The sequence below is a fragment of the Aquarana catesbeiana genome, linkage group LG01, assembly GCF_042186555.1.
Source record: "Aquarana catesbeiana isolate 2022-GZ linkage group LG01, ASM4218655v1, whole genome shotgun sequence".
Classification (NCBI taxonomy): Eukaryota; Metazoa; Chordata; class Amphibia; order Anura; family Ranidae; genus Aquarana; species Aquarana catesbeiana.
The window spans coordinates 502,145,006-502,161,565 of NC_133324.1; the positions used below are offsets into that span (position 1 = coordinate 502,145,006).

Sequence of the window (16,560 nt, forward strand, 5' to 3'; positions counted from 1 at the left end):
TCAAACTTTGTGTGTCGGCAAATCCGATGGAAAATGTTCGATGGAGCCCACACACGGTTTGGAATTTCCGACAAAAAGCTCCGATCGCACATTTTCCGTCTGAAAGTCCGACCGTGTGTACGGGGCATTAGTCAGCTGGTCTTCAGGAAAATGGCAGCCGGTGGAGACATTATCTCCGCCGGCCACGAACCTCTAGCGGCGGCGGGTGGCGAAAAATCAGTAAAAAAGGAATTCTATTGGTAACTATGAAGGGGGCCCCACTCGGCTGCGGGCCCCATAGCACCTGCGTGGCTTGCTATGGCGGTAGTTCCGCCACTGAGTGTTAGGGCAATATACATTTGCCAGAGTCAACCACCTTTTGTTCCAAGTACCTTTCAGGAAGATAAATCTCCCCTCTTGATCTATTAGCTGATCCTCTATGATCAGGGGAAAGGTTTTGGACAACAGGATGGAGACCCCTTTGGATTTCGCCTTGGGGTTGGTTGCATGAATGGCTACTGGGAACCGCTTATTTGAGGACCATGGCACTGACCCCGACTTAAAGTGAGTTTCCTGAATGAAGAGTACTTGTGCTCTAAGTCTGTGAGCTTCCGATAACATGCTACTGCGTTTTTCTGGGATATTTAGACCTTTAGCATTGTGCGAGTATATTTTGAGAGAAAGAAGAGCTGAGCGTGCAATTACGCTTGCCATGGTCAACTCTGTGGAGTTAACTCAGAGTGGTCGCCTCAAGGTAGATGACGATAGGAGTGTGGAAGCAGAGAGAGCAGCTGGCAAGAAAGAAAGGGGGGGGGAGAGTATGGAGGGTAACTATGAGAGGAGGGAGAAGGGGGGGAGAGGAGAAAACAAAAAGGGAAAAGGGGGGAGGTACTTAGGTTATAAGTGCAGGACGGGTGTACACGTGAAGGGGTAAATGTTAGGTTGGGCTGAAGCTTGTCCCAGCTTGGGGCTGAGTGAGTATTAAAGGATATGGGGGTTCTCTTATTATACTGAGAACTCGGGTGGCAATTACCGGAGGTGGAAACAGGCCTGCTAGTTCACCTAATTGAGGAGGGAAGGGAGAGTAGGAGGAAGGGAAAGGGAACCGGCCGCTATCAAAGAGGAACTCGCTTCTCTGAGGTGGGGACAGAGGTCTAACACAAACCTGTATAACAAAGACAGCAAACCAGGGCATTCAGCCACTAACGTTTATCAGTTATGAAGGGCTTCAACATGTTGAAGTGAGGAGGGAACCAGGTAAGCCCCTCCCTTCTCGAAGGGGGAGGAAGAAGAGGCATCAGTCCCAGCCCCTCCAACACCCCAGGCCATTGGCATGGGACCCCCTTTAAAGTCTCATGTTCGGACCTGGATATCTGCTTTGCCGTGAGACTCAACCCCCCAGGAACGTCCCCATCCAGGCGAGGCTTTACTGATGTATCTTGTAGCACAAATCCGGAGACATGCCTGTAGAGGTGAGCCCCCGACACGCAAGGACCATTCTAATTAGGGTGCAGGTATATCAACCATGAACAACATTTTGTAAGTAAACAAGGTCACGTCCAGCAGAGCCTTGTAGCTCAGTTTACCTCTATGGATGGTGTCAGTATACAAAAGACCATAGCTGTATCTAAATCTACAGGCGTAGTTCTTTAAGAATTCCATATTCACAGTCCTTTTGCCACGGTAATTACCTAGGCTGCAATCTATTTAGAAAAAGAGAAAAGAACTTAGTCCGTGCCCACTGCTTGGGGACCTGGTTGGATAACCAAAAAATATTCCTTGGTGTTAAGTGAGTTTCTTCCCTGCTCAACTGGGTCTAGTTATTGATAAACCTGAGTATAAAGTTCCTTCATGTAAGCTGGTGAGCATTCTGATTTTTAGATCCTCAATTTTAATTTGCTCCATCCGATGGTGCTTACTGGACCTATTCGGCTGGAAGCTATCTGTGGAACTGTAGGTATACATTGTCTCTTGGACGGCGCAAAATAATGAGTCACAGTCCTCCATGGGCCTCTGAAAGCACTAGGTAATGTGTGAGTGTTGTAGTTCGTATGGATTAAGATGTCTGTAGTACAAACGAACAACAGGCGCTAAAGAGGTCGAATCATCTCCATAAAACCGAGCATTGTTTTTGGGGCCGCTGGCCAATGGGCTAATGACACAGAAACTTGCAACTTAAAACTACGCAAACAACCTTGGGCATGTTGTTTATGCTGAGCTTGTCTTTTACCAACCAGGGAGAGAATGTGGGTAATCAACTAAAACAGGTTCTACTATTCTGTGATAAGCAGGGTGTAATCTACTCACGGAACCACAGGACCCTCTGACGTGCAGGTGGACGGTCCCTGGGAAAAGGTATCTTTCGGGGCCAGAAAAACTGTGCTTAGTCCGCTGTTATCCTGCGGATCAATGATGGTACTGTTCCAGGGTCACGATCTGTTATGTCGTCCAGGCCTCTCTGCGAGGAATTCAATGTTGACCTGCGGCGCCTTTGCCTGTTACGATGTGAGCGTGGGGTTAGCTCTTGTGGGATCTGGATCCACGGTTCGGGTCGCGTGAGTGTGCTATACAACTCCGGAACAGCTACTCTTGGCATACCTAGGGTGTCGCAGAAAGCCGGTAACTCCGCTGGTGTGCTAACGAAGCTGATCGGTTCCCAATGGTCGCCACCAGGCAAAAGGGGAACTTCCAGCGATATACAATGTGCCTCACCCTTAGGGCATTGAGGAGGGGGAGGAGCTCTCTTCTATGCTGGAGTGTAATGGCGGACAGTCTTGATATATTTGTATTTGTGCACCCTCGTATTGTATCTGTCCCTGATTGCGTGCTTGGCGTAGAATGTCCTCCTTCTGGCTAAAGCTGACCAGGCAGCACACTATGTCTCTCGGGGGGTCAATGTCGAGCCCCTTTGGCCTAAGTTCCCTGTGGCATCTCTCCATTTCTATAGGCGCGTCCGGGGGTCTCCCCAGGAGAGTGTTGCAGATCTCCCAAATTACTTGCTTTAACTGGGGACCTTCTATTGACTCAAGGATCCCCCTAAATCTTAAGTTATGCCTCCTCCCCCAGTTATCTAAGACCTCCAGATGCCTGTGCATGTCTAGCAAAATCTGATCATGGGTGCTGGATACTTGTTGTACTTGCTGAATGAGCGCTCTGTGCTCTGATCTCCGTTTTCAGTTCAAAGATCGCAGCAGAAAGAGTATTTTTTACATGCATCGCCACCAGCTGCAGGTCCGCTAAGCTGAAGAGCGGAGAAGGCTGAGCGCCATGGATCGGAGTTCCTGTGTGTCCCGGAGAATCTAGCGCGCCGCTCTGGGTAGTCTCAGAGGCCTGAGTGGGGGTCTGCAGCTCCGCTTGCTGGGTCCTGAAAAGTTCAGGAATGGTTCCGGCTCAGTTGTGTGCTCGGGTCCGTCTGTGAGAGGGAGGTTGGAGCACTTCTCCCGGCCATCTCCTCCCGCCAGATCGGAAGACCTTTAGCTTATTAAAAGCTCTTTCTGAAGCCCTGGTCGCCGGAGCTCTTCTTCTAAGCGGCCATCACGGTCCGGTGCCAAGCCACCACTACTATTCCTTTATACTGGCTTTTGACATTTACAATTGCAGCAATTTAGAAATTGGATGAAAGGTTTAGCACTGGGAAACACTTTCTGAAAGATAAATAGTGCATTTTTTATGTACAATTCTATAGATCAGACCAAAATGAGGGACAAATGAGGAAGAAAGAGGGACAGAGGGACTTCGTTCCAAATCAGGGACAGTCCCTCGAAAATCAGGGACAGTTGGGAGCTATGCATTCCTTGTGACAGCAGAAAAAGTGACAGTGTAAAAAGAAAAAAGAAAAAAGTTTAAATTACCCCCGTCCTCCCATGCTGGTAGCGCAAAGGCAAACGCACGCATTGGTCCTACACGCATGCATACAGCGATTGTCCCACACCTGAGGTATCACAGGGAACGTCAGATCATGGGCAGCAATTCTAGCACCAGACTTCCTGTGTAAATCTAAAGTGGTAACCTGTATGTAAAGGCTTTTAATGCGTCGCTTTTGGAATGTGTTTTTTTTCAAAGCGTTGTTTTGTTTTTTTCCAGGCTAACCAGCCCATCAAGGTTTTTGGATGGCTTGGAAACCTCCCACTGCCAAAACATCCAAGGAAAAGACAGGAAAGTAAACACATGACTTCAGCATGCCAAATCATGCTGAGGTGTGGAACAGCCAATCCTTGCAGAGCTGCTGAAGAAAGGAGTGGGGGAGGGAATTAAAAAATACTGCCCGTCTCTTAGGCTAATGCACGAGATGTAAATCACCTGTCACTCACAGCAAGGAGGAGTATTTGACAAAGTTTTTCTCAGTTTGTCAAGAATTGTCTAACTGAACAATAAAAGAGGATTGCTCAGAGATGGATTAACTCTGTGTGGCAAGACTGGGCTCAAATGATAGGAAATCTTATACTCTACAGTATGATATAAAAAAAAAAAAAAAAATTTTGGGTTTACATCCACTTTAAGGCTGTCTTATATACGGCTCGACTGTTACCTGATTCCTGCCAAAACAACTAAAATTTGAACAGCCTGTGCCCCTGTTGGCAATTGTTTGACAAACATAACTTTTGTTGAGGGAGGTAGGTGGAACTGTCGACCAAACAGGGGACTTCGGCCAGGTTCACGTTGCTCTGATGCAAAAGTCGCGCGACTTCCAATCTGACTTTGCCCTGCCACTTCAGTTCAACTTCCATGGGAGTTTACAGGATCCGACTTGAGATGACTGCGACTTGGGTCTGGTATGGATTTCCACACCAAGTTTACAAAAAAAATGGCTTGAGGACCCCCCCCCTCGACATCCATACCAGACCTTTAAGTGCCCCCCCCCCTTTCCTGGCCTGCATGCTCGGATAAGGGTCTGGGATGGATTTTGGGGGGGACCCCACGCCATTTTATTTTTTAAATGTTGGCGTGGGGTCCCTCTCAAAATCCATACCAGACCCTTATTTGAGCATGCAGGCCAGGAAGGGGAGGGGGGACGAGCAAACATCCCCCCTCCTGAACTGTACCGGGTCACATGCCCTCAACATGGGGGGGTGGGCACCTTGTCCCCATGTTGATGGCGATAAGGGTCTCAGGGTTGTGGGGGTCTGCGAGCAGAGAGCTTATTGGAATCTGGAAGCCCCCTTTAAAAAAGGGGGTCCCCTGATTCCACCCCTCCTCATGTGAATGAGTAGGGGGTACCCCTACCCATTCACCCAAAAAACAGTGTAGTGTAATAAAAAACATGAGGCAGTTTTTAATCCTTTATTAAAAATTAATTATGTACCCGATGTAGGTCCAACGTCAATCAGGATGGCTGCTGCCGCCGACCCAATAAAAAAAAAAAAAAGATGCTTCTCCCCCGACAAATGCTCCCACCGTTCTGGCAGCTCCTGTGTTTCACAGTTCTTATATAGCTATGGGGCATGGCCATACGGTGACATAATACGGAGACCCCACCCCCTTGTGACATCACTGACCCATCATACCCAGGTCTGACCATTAAGTGGGGTATACACTATAAGAAAACGATTGTCTGATTTTCCTCGTTGTTTCATAGCAAATCAGAAACGTTAAATGAAAATTCTCTTACGACAAAGGTTTTTTTTTTGTTTATTGTTTCCGATCATGCGCAGTCTTTCCTCTCTGATTTTTCTTGTACAAAATTAATTACACATTAAACGAAATTTGTTCGTTCTGTTCCCATACAAGAAACATTTTGGAGTTTGTCCCTTCTGGAATTTGGCGTATGAAAAGTCAGAATCGGCTGTCTAAAGTTGTGTACACACTATGCGGAAATTGTATGAAAGTTCCTTGGATAAAAAGTGTTCGCCCGATTTTAGTGTGTACGATCCAGAAGGATCTGGTATGGATTGGGTGGCATGCCTCTCCAATACATTTTGCATCGCTAACATTGCCTCTGAGCACAAGTCACATGAATTAAGATGCTGATCCGACTTGCATGTGACTTCCATTCAAATCTATGGTCTGAAATCGGACAGAAGTCTGACCAAAGTAGTGCGGGAACCTTTTCCAAAGTCTGAACCGACACAAATCGAACCAGTTAAGTTGGCTCTCGTAGGAAATAATTGATTTTTACACGTCATGCGACATATGCTCTCAAAGTCGGAGTGCATGTCGCACCAGTTCGAACCGGGCCTTCATCCACTCAGATGTGGCCACCGGTCAGGTCAACATAGCTGACAACAGGCAGCTTGGTTTGTTTGTACTTTCCAACATGAATAATCTGTTCCATTTCTTTTGCTCAGCCTGTATGCTTTGCAAATCAGCAAGGTCTGAGAGAGAAGGCCATATCTACAAATGTGTTCTTGTTCCAGCTGCTAGATCAGCATGACATCCAGAATTTCAGCAGAGATCAGCAATAAAGCCTTCATTCGCCCCTTTATGGAGGGGGTTCTTTTAACTTCCAAACAAAAAAAAAGTGAATTCCTCCTCCAATGACTGTGCTTCTATCGGGTGTAATAATCACCTACAACCTGATATAATAAAATGATTTCTAGGATAGACGTCACGTGGGTCTTTGCAGTGCTCTGAGCAACAGCGCCTCCTACCGGCAACCATTCAATATGCCCACACTGTAATATAGGCTTGAGTTGCTTCCGCCTTTCTCAACATGGCAGCGCCGTCTGGATGTGAGGTGGCACTACGCTTTCCGTTACTTCCGGTGTAATCCTGAGACACTTTGTCAACATGGCTAAGACCAGGCTGGAACTGAATTTTGTGCGGCTTCTGTCACGGTGCGAGTCTATGGCCTGTGAGAAGAGAGAGCAGGGGGAGTGGAGGCTGGAGAAGGTGAGAGAGAGACCTCACTGACATATTCTGCTCTATACCAGCCCTCAGAGTCCTGCAACACTGGAAAACCATTCATTGTGTGCGCTCATGTTTTCTCCTTCTCATGTTTAATAAACAAGGCAGGGGGCCGCAGTCATATTACACAGAACATAGAATTATAATGTGGCTTGCAGTAGTAGTGTGTACTTCTACACGCTGCGCTGCTATTTATTTAGAGCAGAGGTTTCCAGTCAGGGGGACTTGAAAGTATTTGTGTAGTGCTAAGGAGTCAACGACTTTATTCTGTTTAGCCCTGGTTCACATTGATGCAGTTTGTTCAATGGGACCGTCGAAATTGGTGCAATGCCGACTTTTCAGCACCGATTCCCAAAAGTAGTTTCTGTATTATTGGCGATTTCAGGTGCAATTTCAATAGACGTATGCAGGAAACCTCACAGATGTCTCTGAATCGTGAGACTGACACGCGAGAATGAAATCAAGTTCAGCTGAACTCGCACAATTTCAATTCTGCAGCAGTGTGAACCTGGGCTTAGTCCACAGAGGAAAAGTGCGGAAGTGTCCACAGAAGGTCTGCGGCCATGTTATCTCACGACCCCTCTAAAGTTCCAACTGCTAACACCTCAACCAGTCCCTAATGTTGTGATGTGCCTTCTGCCTCTCTTAACTGCTTGCCCACTGGGCACTTAAACCCCCTTCCTAACTAGACCAATTTTCAGCTTTTGGTGCTCTCACACTTTGAATGACAATTACTCAGTCATGCAACACTGTACCCATATGAGGTTTTTGCCTTTTTTTTTTTTTCACACAAACAGAGCTTTCTTTCGGTTATATTTATTCACTTCAATAGATGGCACTTTCACCCCTTCCTGCCCAGTACAATTTTCAGCTTTTAGCGATGTCGCACTTTGACAATTGCGCGGTCATACTGTACCCAAATTACATTTTTATAATTTTCTTCCCACAAATAGAGCTTTCTTTTGGTGGTTTTTAATCACCTCTGGGGTTTTTATTTTTTGCTAAACAAACTAAAAAATACAGACATTTTTGAAAAAAAAAAAAAAAAAAAAAAATGTTTTTCTTAGTTTCTGTTATAAATTGTTGTTTTCTCCTTCACGGACGGGAATTGATGAGCACTGATAGGTGGCACTGATATGCAGCACTGACGGGCGGCACTGATGGACACTAATAGATGGCGCTGATGGGCAGCACTGATGATGAGGTACTAACAGATGTTACTGCTGTGGTGGGCACTGTCATTGGCACTGGCAGCTGTTATTGATGGGGCACTGATTGGCAGCTGATGGGCACTGATTGGAAGATGATGGGCACATCTGATGGGGGGGTCTGTGCTGAAAATTAGCACATTGATTATCAGCACAGACCCCCCCCCCCGACAGGGAGGCTCCATACTAGAGCTGCACAATTAATCGTTAAAAGATCGCAATCTCGATTCAACCCCTCTGACGATCTTTACCCAATTCTTTCATGTAACAAGTATAGAGAGTGCTCTGCTCACTCTGGCAGTCTGCCAAGTTTTTTAACAACATTATAACTCTTCGGTCTTAGATCAAAGGGATAAATCTTCTGTGTGTAAATGCAGGAAGTTTAACCACTTAAAGTCTAAACCTTATATATATATATATATATATATATATATATATATATATATATATATATATATATATATATATATATATATATATTTTTCCCCCTCACCTTCCAGGACAGCTACTTGAGAGATGATTGGCTCCGCCCTCTACAGGAAACACAAATCAGATACAATTTAAAAGGCCCCTCCCTTTCCTCTGACCCTCAGTTGTTTTGTGTTTCCAGACCCTCCAGGAGCACAGACACATTTTTTGTTTTCTTAAGGTCTGGTAACTGTGGTTGGTGGACCCCTCTTCTCTGGTTTCATTCAAGACTAGTTGTGGCCAAGTCCTGGATGATAGTCTGTACCAGAAGGGTTCCCTATTTCTAAGGGTTACTTGCCTATGTGAGTAGTGGCAACTCCCTTCCATTTTTCCCCAGCTCTGCTGTGTGGAACTGTGTCCTCCTAAGTGCTTCATTTCGGTGTACCAAGATGGCGTCAGGAGGACTTCGGGTGACGCGGCAAGATGGCGCCGGAACCTGAAGTCACATGACGCACTTCTGGATGCCGATTTTTTTATTTTTCTGAAGAAGCATGGCGTGGAGAAACTGAGGACATGCTGCAGGGGAATAGTCTGCTAAAAACACCAATCTCTAAGTGCAGTTTTGCAGTACAGCAGCAGTCTTCTCTACGGCCGATCTCTGCTTTCTTCATGGAGCTTGAGGACAGGTCTGAGGATGGAGCATCCTCTCGTATTGAACCAGCGGCAGCATCTGGGTCCCATACTGCCCCCAAGGTAAGCCCTTGTCTGTGGATAGCTCTACAGCAAGGGACTTTTTTGTATGGAACCTTTTTATTTATGGTCCTTATTTCTGCTTTTTTCTAGGCCAAACCGGTGAAGAAGAAATGTGGGAACTGTAGGGCCAGGCTTTCTGATAGTTTTAAAAAGCTATTTAGTGAGGATTGTATTCCACCCAGAGACAGTTCAGAGTCTTCCTCTTTTAAAGAGTTAATGACTTCTATGAAGGAGGTAGTGGACTCCTTTTGGTCACTTAATGACAGGGTTACTAGTCTGGGCTCTTCCTCATCTACACCCATAGCTCAAGACCCTTCTACCTCTGCCAGGTCCCTTCCCTTGTTAGTATCTGAGACTATTAGTTCATGCGATACCTCTGATCTGGAAGAAGGTGAGAATCCAGGTTCTTCATCTGATGAAAAGTCTGCATCAGAGGAGGATACAGGTAGCTCATCTAAGTATCTTTTTCCAGTTGAGGATAATGATGAACTACTAAAAGCAATATATACCTCAGAGCAGATTGAGATGCCACAACAAGCCCAATCTGTACAGGATAAAATGTATAAAATGCACCTTCCATGTACTGCCCACACCTCCCTCTCTTTCCACCTGCTCTTTCGAAATGCACTGCATTCGTCTTTTCTCTCCAGCTTGTCTGAGGGTCGCAGTCATTTATCGGCCTCCTGGACCAGTGTCGCGCTTTCTGGATGACTTCTCTGCATGGCTACCCTATTTTCTCTCATCTGAAGTGCCTGCCATCATCCTAGGTGACTTTAACATTCCAATCAATGTTAATAATGCTACCACTTCTAAACTACTCAACTTAACCTCCTCTTTTAACCTAACACAATGGACACAAACCACCACTCACTCCAACAGCAACACTCTTGACCTTGTATTCTCCCATCGCTGCACTCCCTGCAATCTCTCCAACGCACCCTTTCCTCTCTCTGATCACAACCTTATCCGTTTCACACTCTCCTTGTCTCCTATATCCCATGCTGCCAACCCACAAACCACTACCCGCAGGAACCTTCGCAACCTCAAACCTTCCCTTCTTCACTCTGCTACTGATGGCCTTTATGACAAAATCGCACCCCTGTCCTGCCCAGACCTAACCACTTCCATCTACAACACCACGTTGTCATCCTCCCTAGATGTACTTGCTCCTCTTTCTACACGCAGAACCAGGCCCCATCTGCCACAACCCTGGCAAACAGACGACACCAGAAGTCTCAAGAGACGCAGCCGTGCTCTTGAGCGAGCATGGCGTAAATCTAAATCCCTGCAAGACTTTACCCTCTACAAATCTGTCCTTCTCAAATACAACTCCTGCCTCCACACTGCTAAACAAACCTATTACAACACTCTCATCAAAACCCTCTCATCCAAACCTTGTCAACTCTTTTCTACCCTTAATTCCTTACTTCACCCCCCACTGCCCCCTCCCACCAACTTGCTTAACGCTCAACATATTGCCAACCACTTCAATAGCAAAATCAACACAATTCGCAAGGAGATATCCAGCATTAAAATTCCTCCCCTACCCAACATATCAGGTCCAACACCACACTCAATACTCTCCTCCTTTTGCCCAGTTACCACAGAAGAAGCTGATAAACTCCTCTCCATGGCCCACCTCACTACATGTCCCCTGGACCCTGTCCCCTCTCAATTACTGCGACCACCTTCCCACTCTATCCTCAACTCCCTAACCCACATCTTCAACCTCTCCCTCTCCTCCGGCACCTTTCCTTCCCCGCTCAAACATGCACTGGTTACCCCCATACTCAAAAAACCCTCACTAGACCCCACCTGTTTGAATAACTTAAGACCTATCTCCCTTCTCCCGTTTGCCTCCAAGCTCATCGAACGCCTTGTTCATGACCAAATGAGTCGCTACCTCACGGACAACAACCTTCTCGACCCCCTACAGTCTGGCTTCCGCCTACAACATTCTACTGAAACTGCCCTACTAAAAATCACCAATGACCTAATAACTGCCAAAACCAATGGCCACTACTCCATACTCATACTTTTAGACCTCTCTGCTGCCTTTGACACAGTTGACCACCTGCTGCTCCTCAGCAAATTACACTCCCTTGGCCTCCGTGATTCTGCATTATCCTGGTTCTCCTCCTACCTATCTCAGCGCACTTTCAGCGTCACTTACAACTCCATCTCCTCCGCTCCCCTTCCTCTTTCTGTTGGGGTACCCCAAGGCTCCGTCCTTGGGCCTCTCCTTTTCTCACTCTATACCTCTTCCCTGGGCCAGTTGATCACCTCCCATGGCTTCCAATACCATCTCTATGCCGATGACACACAGATCTATCTCTCCACTCCCCAACTCACCCCCACTATCTCCTCACGGATCTCAAACTTGCTGAATGACATATCGGTATGGATGTCACACCACTTCCTCAAACTTAATCTTTCTAAAACTGAGCTTGTTATATTTCCTCCTTCACGGTCCCCCTCCTGTGACTTCACCATTAATATCAACAACACAACCATTGGTCCCTCCACACATGCCAGAGTCCTGGGTGTAATCCTTGACTCTGACCTCTCCTTCAGCCCCCATATCCAATCACTGGCTAAATCCTGCCGCCTTAACCTCCGCAACATCTCCAGAATTCGACCCTTCCTGACTAATGACACTACAAAACAACTTATTCACTCCTTTGATTATTTCCCGCCTCGACTATTGCAACTCTCTCCTTAATGGCCTACCCTTAAGCAGGCTATCCCCCCTTCAGTCTATTATGAATGCTGCTGCTAGACTAATACACCTCACTAATCGATCCGTGACTGCTGCTCCTCTCTGCCAATCCCTTCACTGGCTTCCCCTACCCCACCGTGTAAAATTCAAAATGCTAACCATAACATACAAGGCCATTCACAACATCGCCCCCATCTACATCACCAACCTCATCTGCAGATATCGCCCAAATCGCACCCTCCGCTCCTCCCAGGACCTCCTGCTCTCTAGCTCCCTTGTTACCTCCTCCCATGCTCGCCTTCAGGACTTCTCCAGAGCCTCTCCCATCCTCTGGAATTCCCTGCCCCAGTATGTCCGATCAGCCCCTACCCTGTCCACCTTTAGGAGATCCTTGAAAACTCATTTATTCAGGGAAGCCTATCCCACACCCACATAACTGTCCCTGAGCCACCCCCATCAAATCATTCTTTGCAGCTATTACCTTTTGTACCACCACCCCCTCCCTTTTAGAATGTAAGCTCTACGAGCAGGGCCCTCCTGTACCCTTTGTATTGAACTGTACTGTAATTGTGTTGTCCCCCTTATACGTTGTAAAGCGCTGAGTAAACTGTTGGCGCTATATAAATCTCGTATAATAATAATAATAGTATAGGGGCCTACAGGGACGGAAATCAAAAACTTTTCCGGTACACAAGTCACTTAGGGACATGATTCTGTCTGAATGGAGAGAACCTGAAAAAAGGTTGTTCCAGTCCAGGGGACACAAAAGAAGATTTCCTTTTCAGTCTGAATTTGAGGAGGTTTTCTTTGTGTCCTAGATTAGATGCCCCTATGTTGCAGGTGTCCAAAAGATCAGATCTTTCTTTTGAAGATTCTGTGATCCTTAAAAAATCAAATGGATAGAAAGGTCAACTCATTGCTACAAAAGGCCTAGAATGCTTCAGCTTTTTCTTTAGGCCCGGCGGTAGCATCCACCTGTGTGGCTAGAAATTTAGATGTATGGGTTCAGCGTCTGGATGATCTTCTTGCATCTGACACCCCCAAAGAAGAGATTAGGAAGTCCCTCCCACTCATTGCCAATTCAGTCACCCTCTTAGCTGATGCAGCAGCAGATTCAGTGAAATCCGCAGCCAGAGCTTCTGCTCTCATTAATTCAGCTAGGCGAGCTATCTGGCTTAAATCTTGGAAAGGTGACCTTACATCCAAGAATAAGCTCTGTGGCATTCCCTTCGAAGGCAAACTCTTGTTCGATTCCTCCTTAGAAGAGGTCTTCGCTCGTTCCTCTGAGAAGAGTAAACGATTCCATTCTTCCCAAAGGAATAAGCCCCAGAATAAGAGGCCTTTTCGTGGCTTCCAAAACAAGGCTAATTTTAAAGCCAACAGGCAACAGACTAAAAAGAAATGGTCCTTTAACAAAGACAAACAAAAAGGGGGTTCCCTTTGCTCCTTCAGCCCCTTTCCAAAAATACCCAGTGACGCCAGGTTAGGGGTAGGGGAAGATTGTGCCATTTCATCAAGAAATGGGCAGAGATTTCCAACAATTCCTTTGTCCTTCAAACATTGGAAAAGGGTTACAGGTTGGAATTCAAAAGTCTTCCTCCCCAGAGGTTTTTTCTTATCCACCCACCGAGAGACCAAGAGAGACGGCAAGCCATGATAAATTTGATATCTGTATGGGAAACAGAGGAAGTTATTTCTCCTGTCCCAGAAATTCAGACGTTCCGGGGATTTTATTCTCACGTCTTTCTGGTCAAGAAAGCTTCCGACGGCTTTCGTATGGTCATGAATTTAAGCGTCCTGAACTAATACATAGTTTACAGACGTTTCTGAATGGAGAACATTTATTCGGTAAGGAATCTGTTGTTGACAAAGGTCTTCATGGTGACCCTGGACCTTCAGGAAGCTTATCTTCATGTACCAATCTGCCAGAGCCACCGAAGGTTCCTCAGGTTTGCAGTTCTCATGGGAAACGAGCCATCTCACTGGCAGTTCAATGCACTTCCTTTTGGTCTCTCGGCAGCACCGAGGATTTTTACAAAAATCATGGCCGAAGTCATGGCTTTTTTTGGATTCAAAGTGTATCGATCGTCCCATATCTAGACGATTTTTTGATTTTTGCTCGGGACAAGGAGTCCCTTGTTCAAGACCTACAGTTGGTTTTGCGGACCTTTCAAAAATTAAGGTGGAAGGTCAACCAGCAGAAGTCTTGCCTGGTACCCTCACAGAGCATACTTTTCCTGGGTTATCTAATAGACTCTGTTGCCCTAAAGATTTTTCTTCCCGAAGAGAAGATTTTGAAAATTCTTCTCTCTTTGTAGGCCTTCAAGCTGCTCCCTCCGAACCCCTTTCGGATCATGCAGTTGCTGGGTCTGATAGCTGCCTTGGGCCCAATTGCACTCCAGACCCCTTCAGGCTTTTCTTTCATTGGGATCACAGGAAGGATTCTCTAGGTCAGCTGGTAAAACTACCAGAGGGGAATTTTCTCGATCTCGCCTGGTGGGAGCAACGAGAACATCTGCAGAGAGGGAAGGATTGGACACAACATTCCCCGGTCAAAATTACCACAGACGCCAGTCTGTGGGGTTGGGGTGCTCACTCACAGGACTGGCAAGCACAGGGAGCCTGGTTGCCAGAGGAAACAGGTCGCTCCTCAAATTTCAGAGAACTTCTGGCTGTGAGGAAAGCACTTATATCTCTGGAAGAGAGGGTCTATTCAAAAGACCTATTCATTTTTTCAGACAATGCCACAACAGTGGCGTACCTGAACAAGCAAGGGGGCACTCACTCAGAATTGCTTCTGTCATTAACACAGCAGATTCTGTCCTGGGCGGAGATCTATGTCACTTCGGTAAAGGCAGTCCACATCAAGGGGTCAGAAAATGTGCTGGCGGACTTTTTGAGCAGGGTGAGCATCAGTTCCAGGGTTTGGGAACTACATCAAGGCACATTCCAGGAGCTGGTGCTAAGATGGGGTCTCCCCACAGTGGATCTTTTTGCCTCCAGTCTCAACGGGAAACTGCCGGCGTTCTTCTCTCTGGAGAGAGAGACAGAGTCCTTGGGGACGGATGCTCTGTCCTTCCTGTGGGACTTCACTCTGGCTTATGCCTTCCCTCCTTTTCCCCTCTTACCCCTAGTGGTTCGGAAAATTTATTCAGGACCAGGCAGAAGTTGTTCTGATTACCCCCTGGTGGCCCAGGAGGAATTGGTTCTCCTCTCTGAAGGCCCTATCTGTGTATCCTCCCTGGCCTCTACCAGTTCGGAAGGATCTGCTCCATCAGGGATTGGTGTTACATCCAAACCCTCAGACCTTCCATTTGACGGCCTGGAGGCTGAGCGGCGCATCCTACATTTAAAGAGGTGTTCAGAGAGGGTTATTCAAACTATCCTGGACAGCCCTAAGTTGGTCACAAGAAGAATCTATGGGAAAGTTTGGAAAACTTTTATTTCCTGGCAAAGGAAAGCTGGTTTAGCTTCTTTTTCCACTCCCTGTATATTGGATTTTTTTGCAGGGGGGAGTGGAAAAGGGGCTCTCTGTCAGCACCCTTAGGGTTCAGATTGCTGCCCTATCTTTGTTTACAGAGAGAAGATTAGCGGAAGATCCCTTAGTCAAGAGGTTCCTTTCAGCCAGATCTAGACATGCTCCCAGGGTCATCAAACATGTTCCTCCCTGGGATCTGTCATTGGTATTAAATGCACTAACAAGAGCTTCTTTTGAGCCTTTGCATGAGGCTTCCCTGAAAATGATTTCTTTAAAGTTATCCTTCCTTTTGGCTATTACGTCAGGGAGAAGGATTTCTGATCTCGAGTCTCTTTCCTGTAAAGACCTCTTCCTGAGGATTCTAGAAGACAGGGTAGTGATTAGACCTGATCCTTTCTATTTACCCAAAGTTTCTTCCAACTTTCATAGGTCCCAGGAGATAGTCCTTCCTAGTTTTTGCACCTCTCCCAAAAATGTGGAAGAGGAAAGGTTTGGTCTTTTAGACGTAAAGAGATGTCTTCTGCTTTATCTAGAAAACACCAGTAGTGTTAGGAGTTCCTCCCAACTGTTGGTTTTGTTCAGTGGCCCCAAGAAAGGGTCCAAAGTATCTAAAAGTTCTATTGTTAGGTGGATTAGGGGAGCTATCTGTGAGGCATATAAAGCATCAGGTCGCACCCCTCCTTCTAGAATTAGGGCCCATTCAATGAGATCCATGGCCACATCATGGGCAGAAAGAGCGAGGGCTTCATGGGAAGAAATCTCTAAAGCTGCCGTCTGGTCCTCATCTCATGCATTTGTCAAGCATTATAGAGTTCAGATGCTTTCCAGCCAGGACCTTTCCTTTGGTAGGAAAGTGCTTCAGGCTGTCGTCCCTCCCTAAGGTATAGAATCTTGCTTATCCTCTCAAGTAGCTGTCCTGGAAGGTGAGGGGGGAAAACCCCTGTTAGACTTACCGGTAACGGTATTTCCAGGAACCTTCCAGGACAGCGTCTATATTCCCACCCTATTCTATTTTTTCACTGGTCGATCATGTTTACCTGGTGGTGGTGTGTTTTATGGTTTGTTTTTTTCCTCTGCCGAGTACACCTTTGGTGGAGGTTACTTGATCTTCTAAACAACTGAGGGTCAGAAGAAAGGGAGGGGCCTTTTAAATTGTATCTGATTTGTGTTTC

At 46.5% G+C, this 16,560-nt stretch overlaps 1 protein-coding gene across 2 annotated transcripts in view; it reads left to right on the top strand.

The window, feature by feature from the left end:
* The first annotated feature begins 6,601 nt into the window (after positions 1-6,601).
* Positions 6,602-16,560, top strand: part of USE1 (unconventional SNARE in the ER 1) — a 190,604-nt gene continuing 180,645 nt past the window's right edge. The window contains exon 1 of one of the 2 annotated variants that reach the window (XM_073593039.1): positions 6,602-6,807. In XM_073593039.1, the coding sequence (XP_073449140.1) occupies positions 6,706-6,807 (102 nt within the window). In that variant the 5' untranslated portion in view covers positions 6,602-6,705. The remainder of the gene's footprint in view (positions 6,808-16,560) is intronic. The other variant, XM_073593048.1, reaches the window with a different exon arrangement.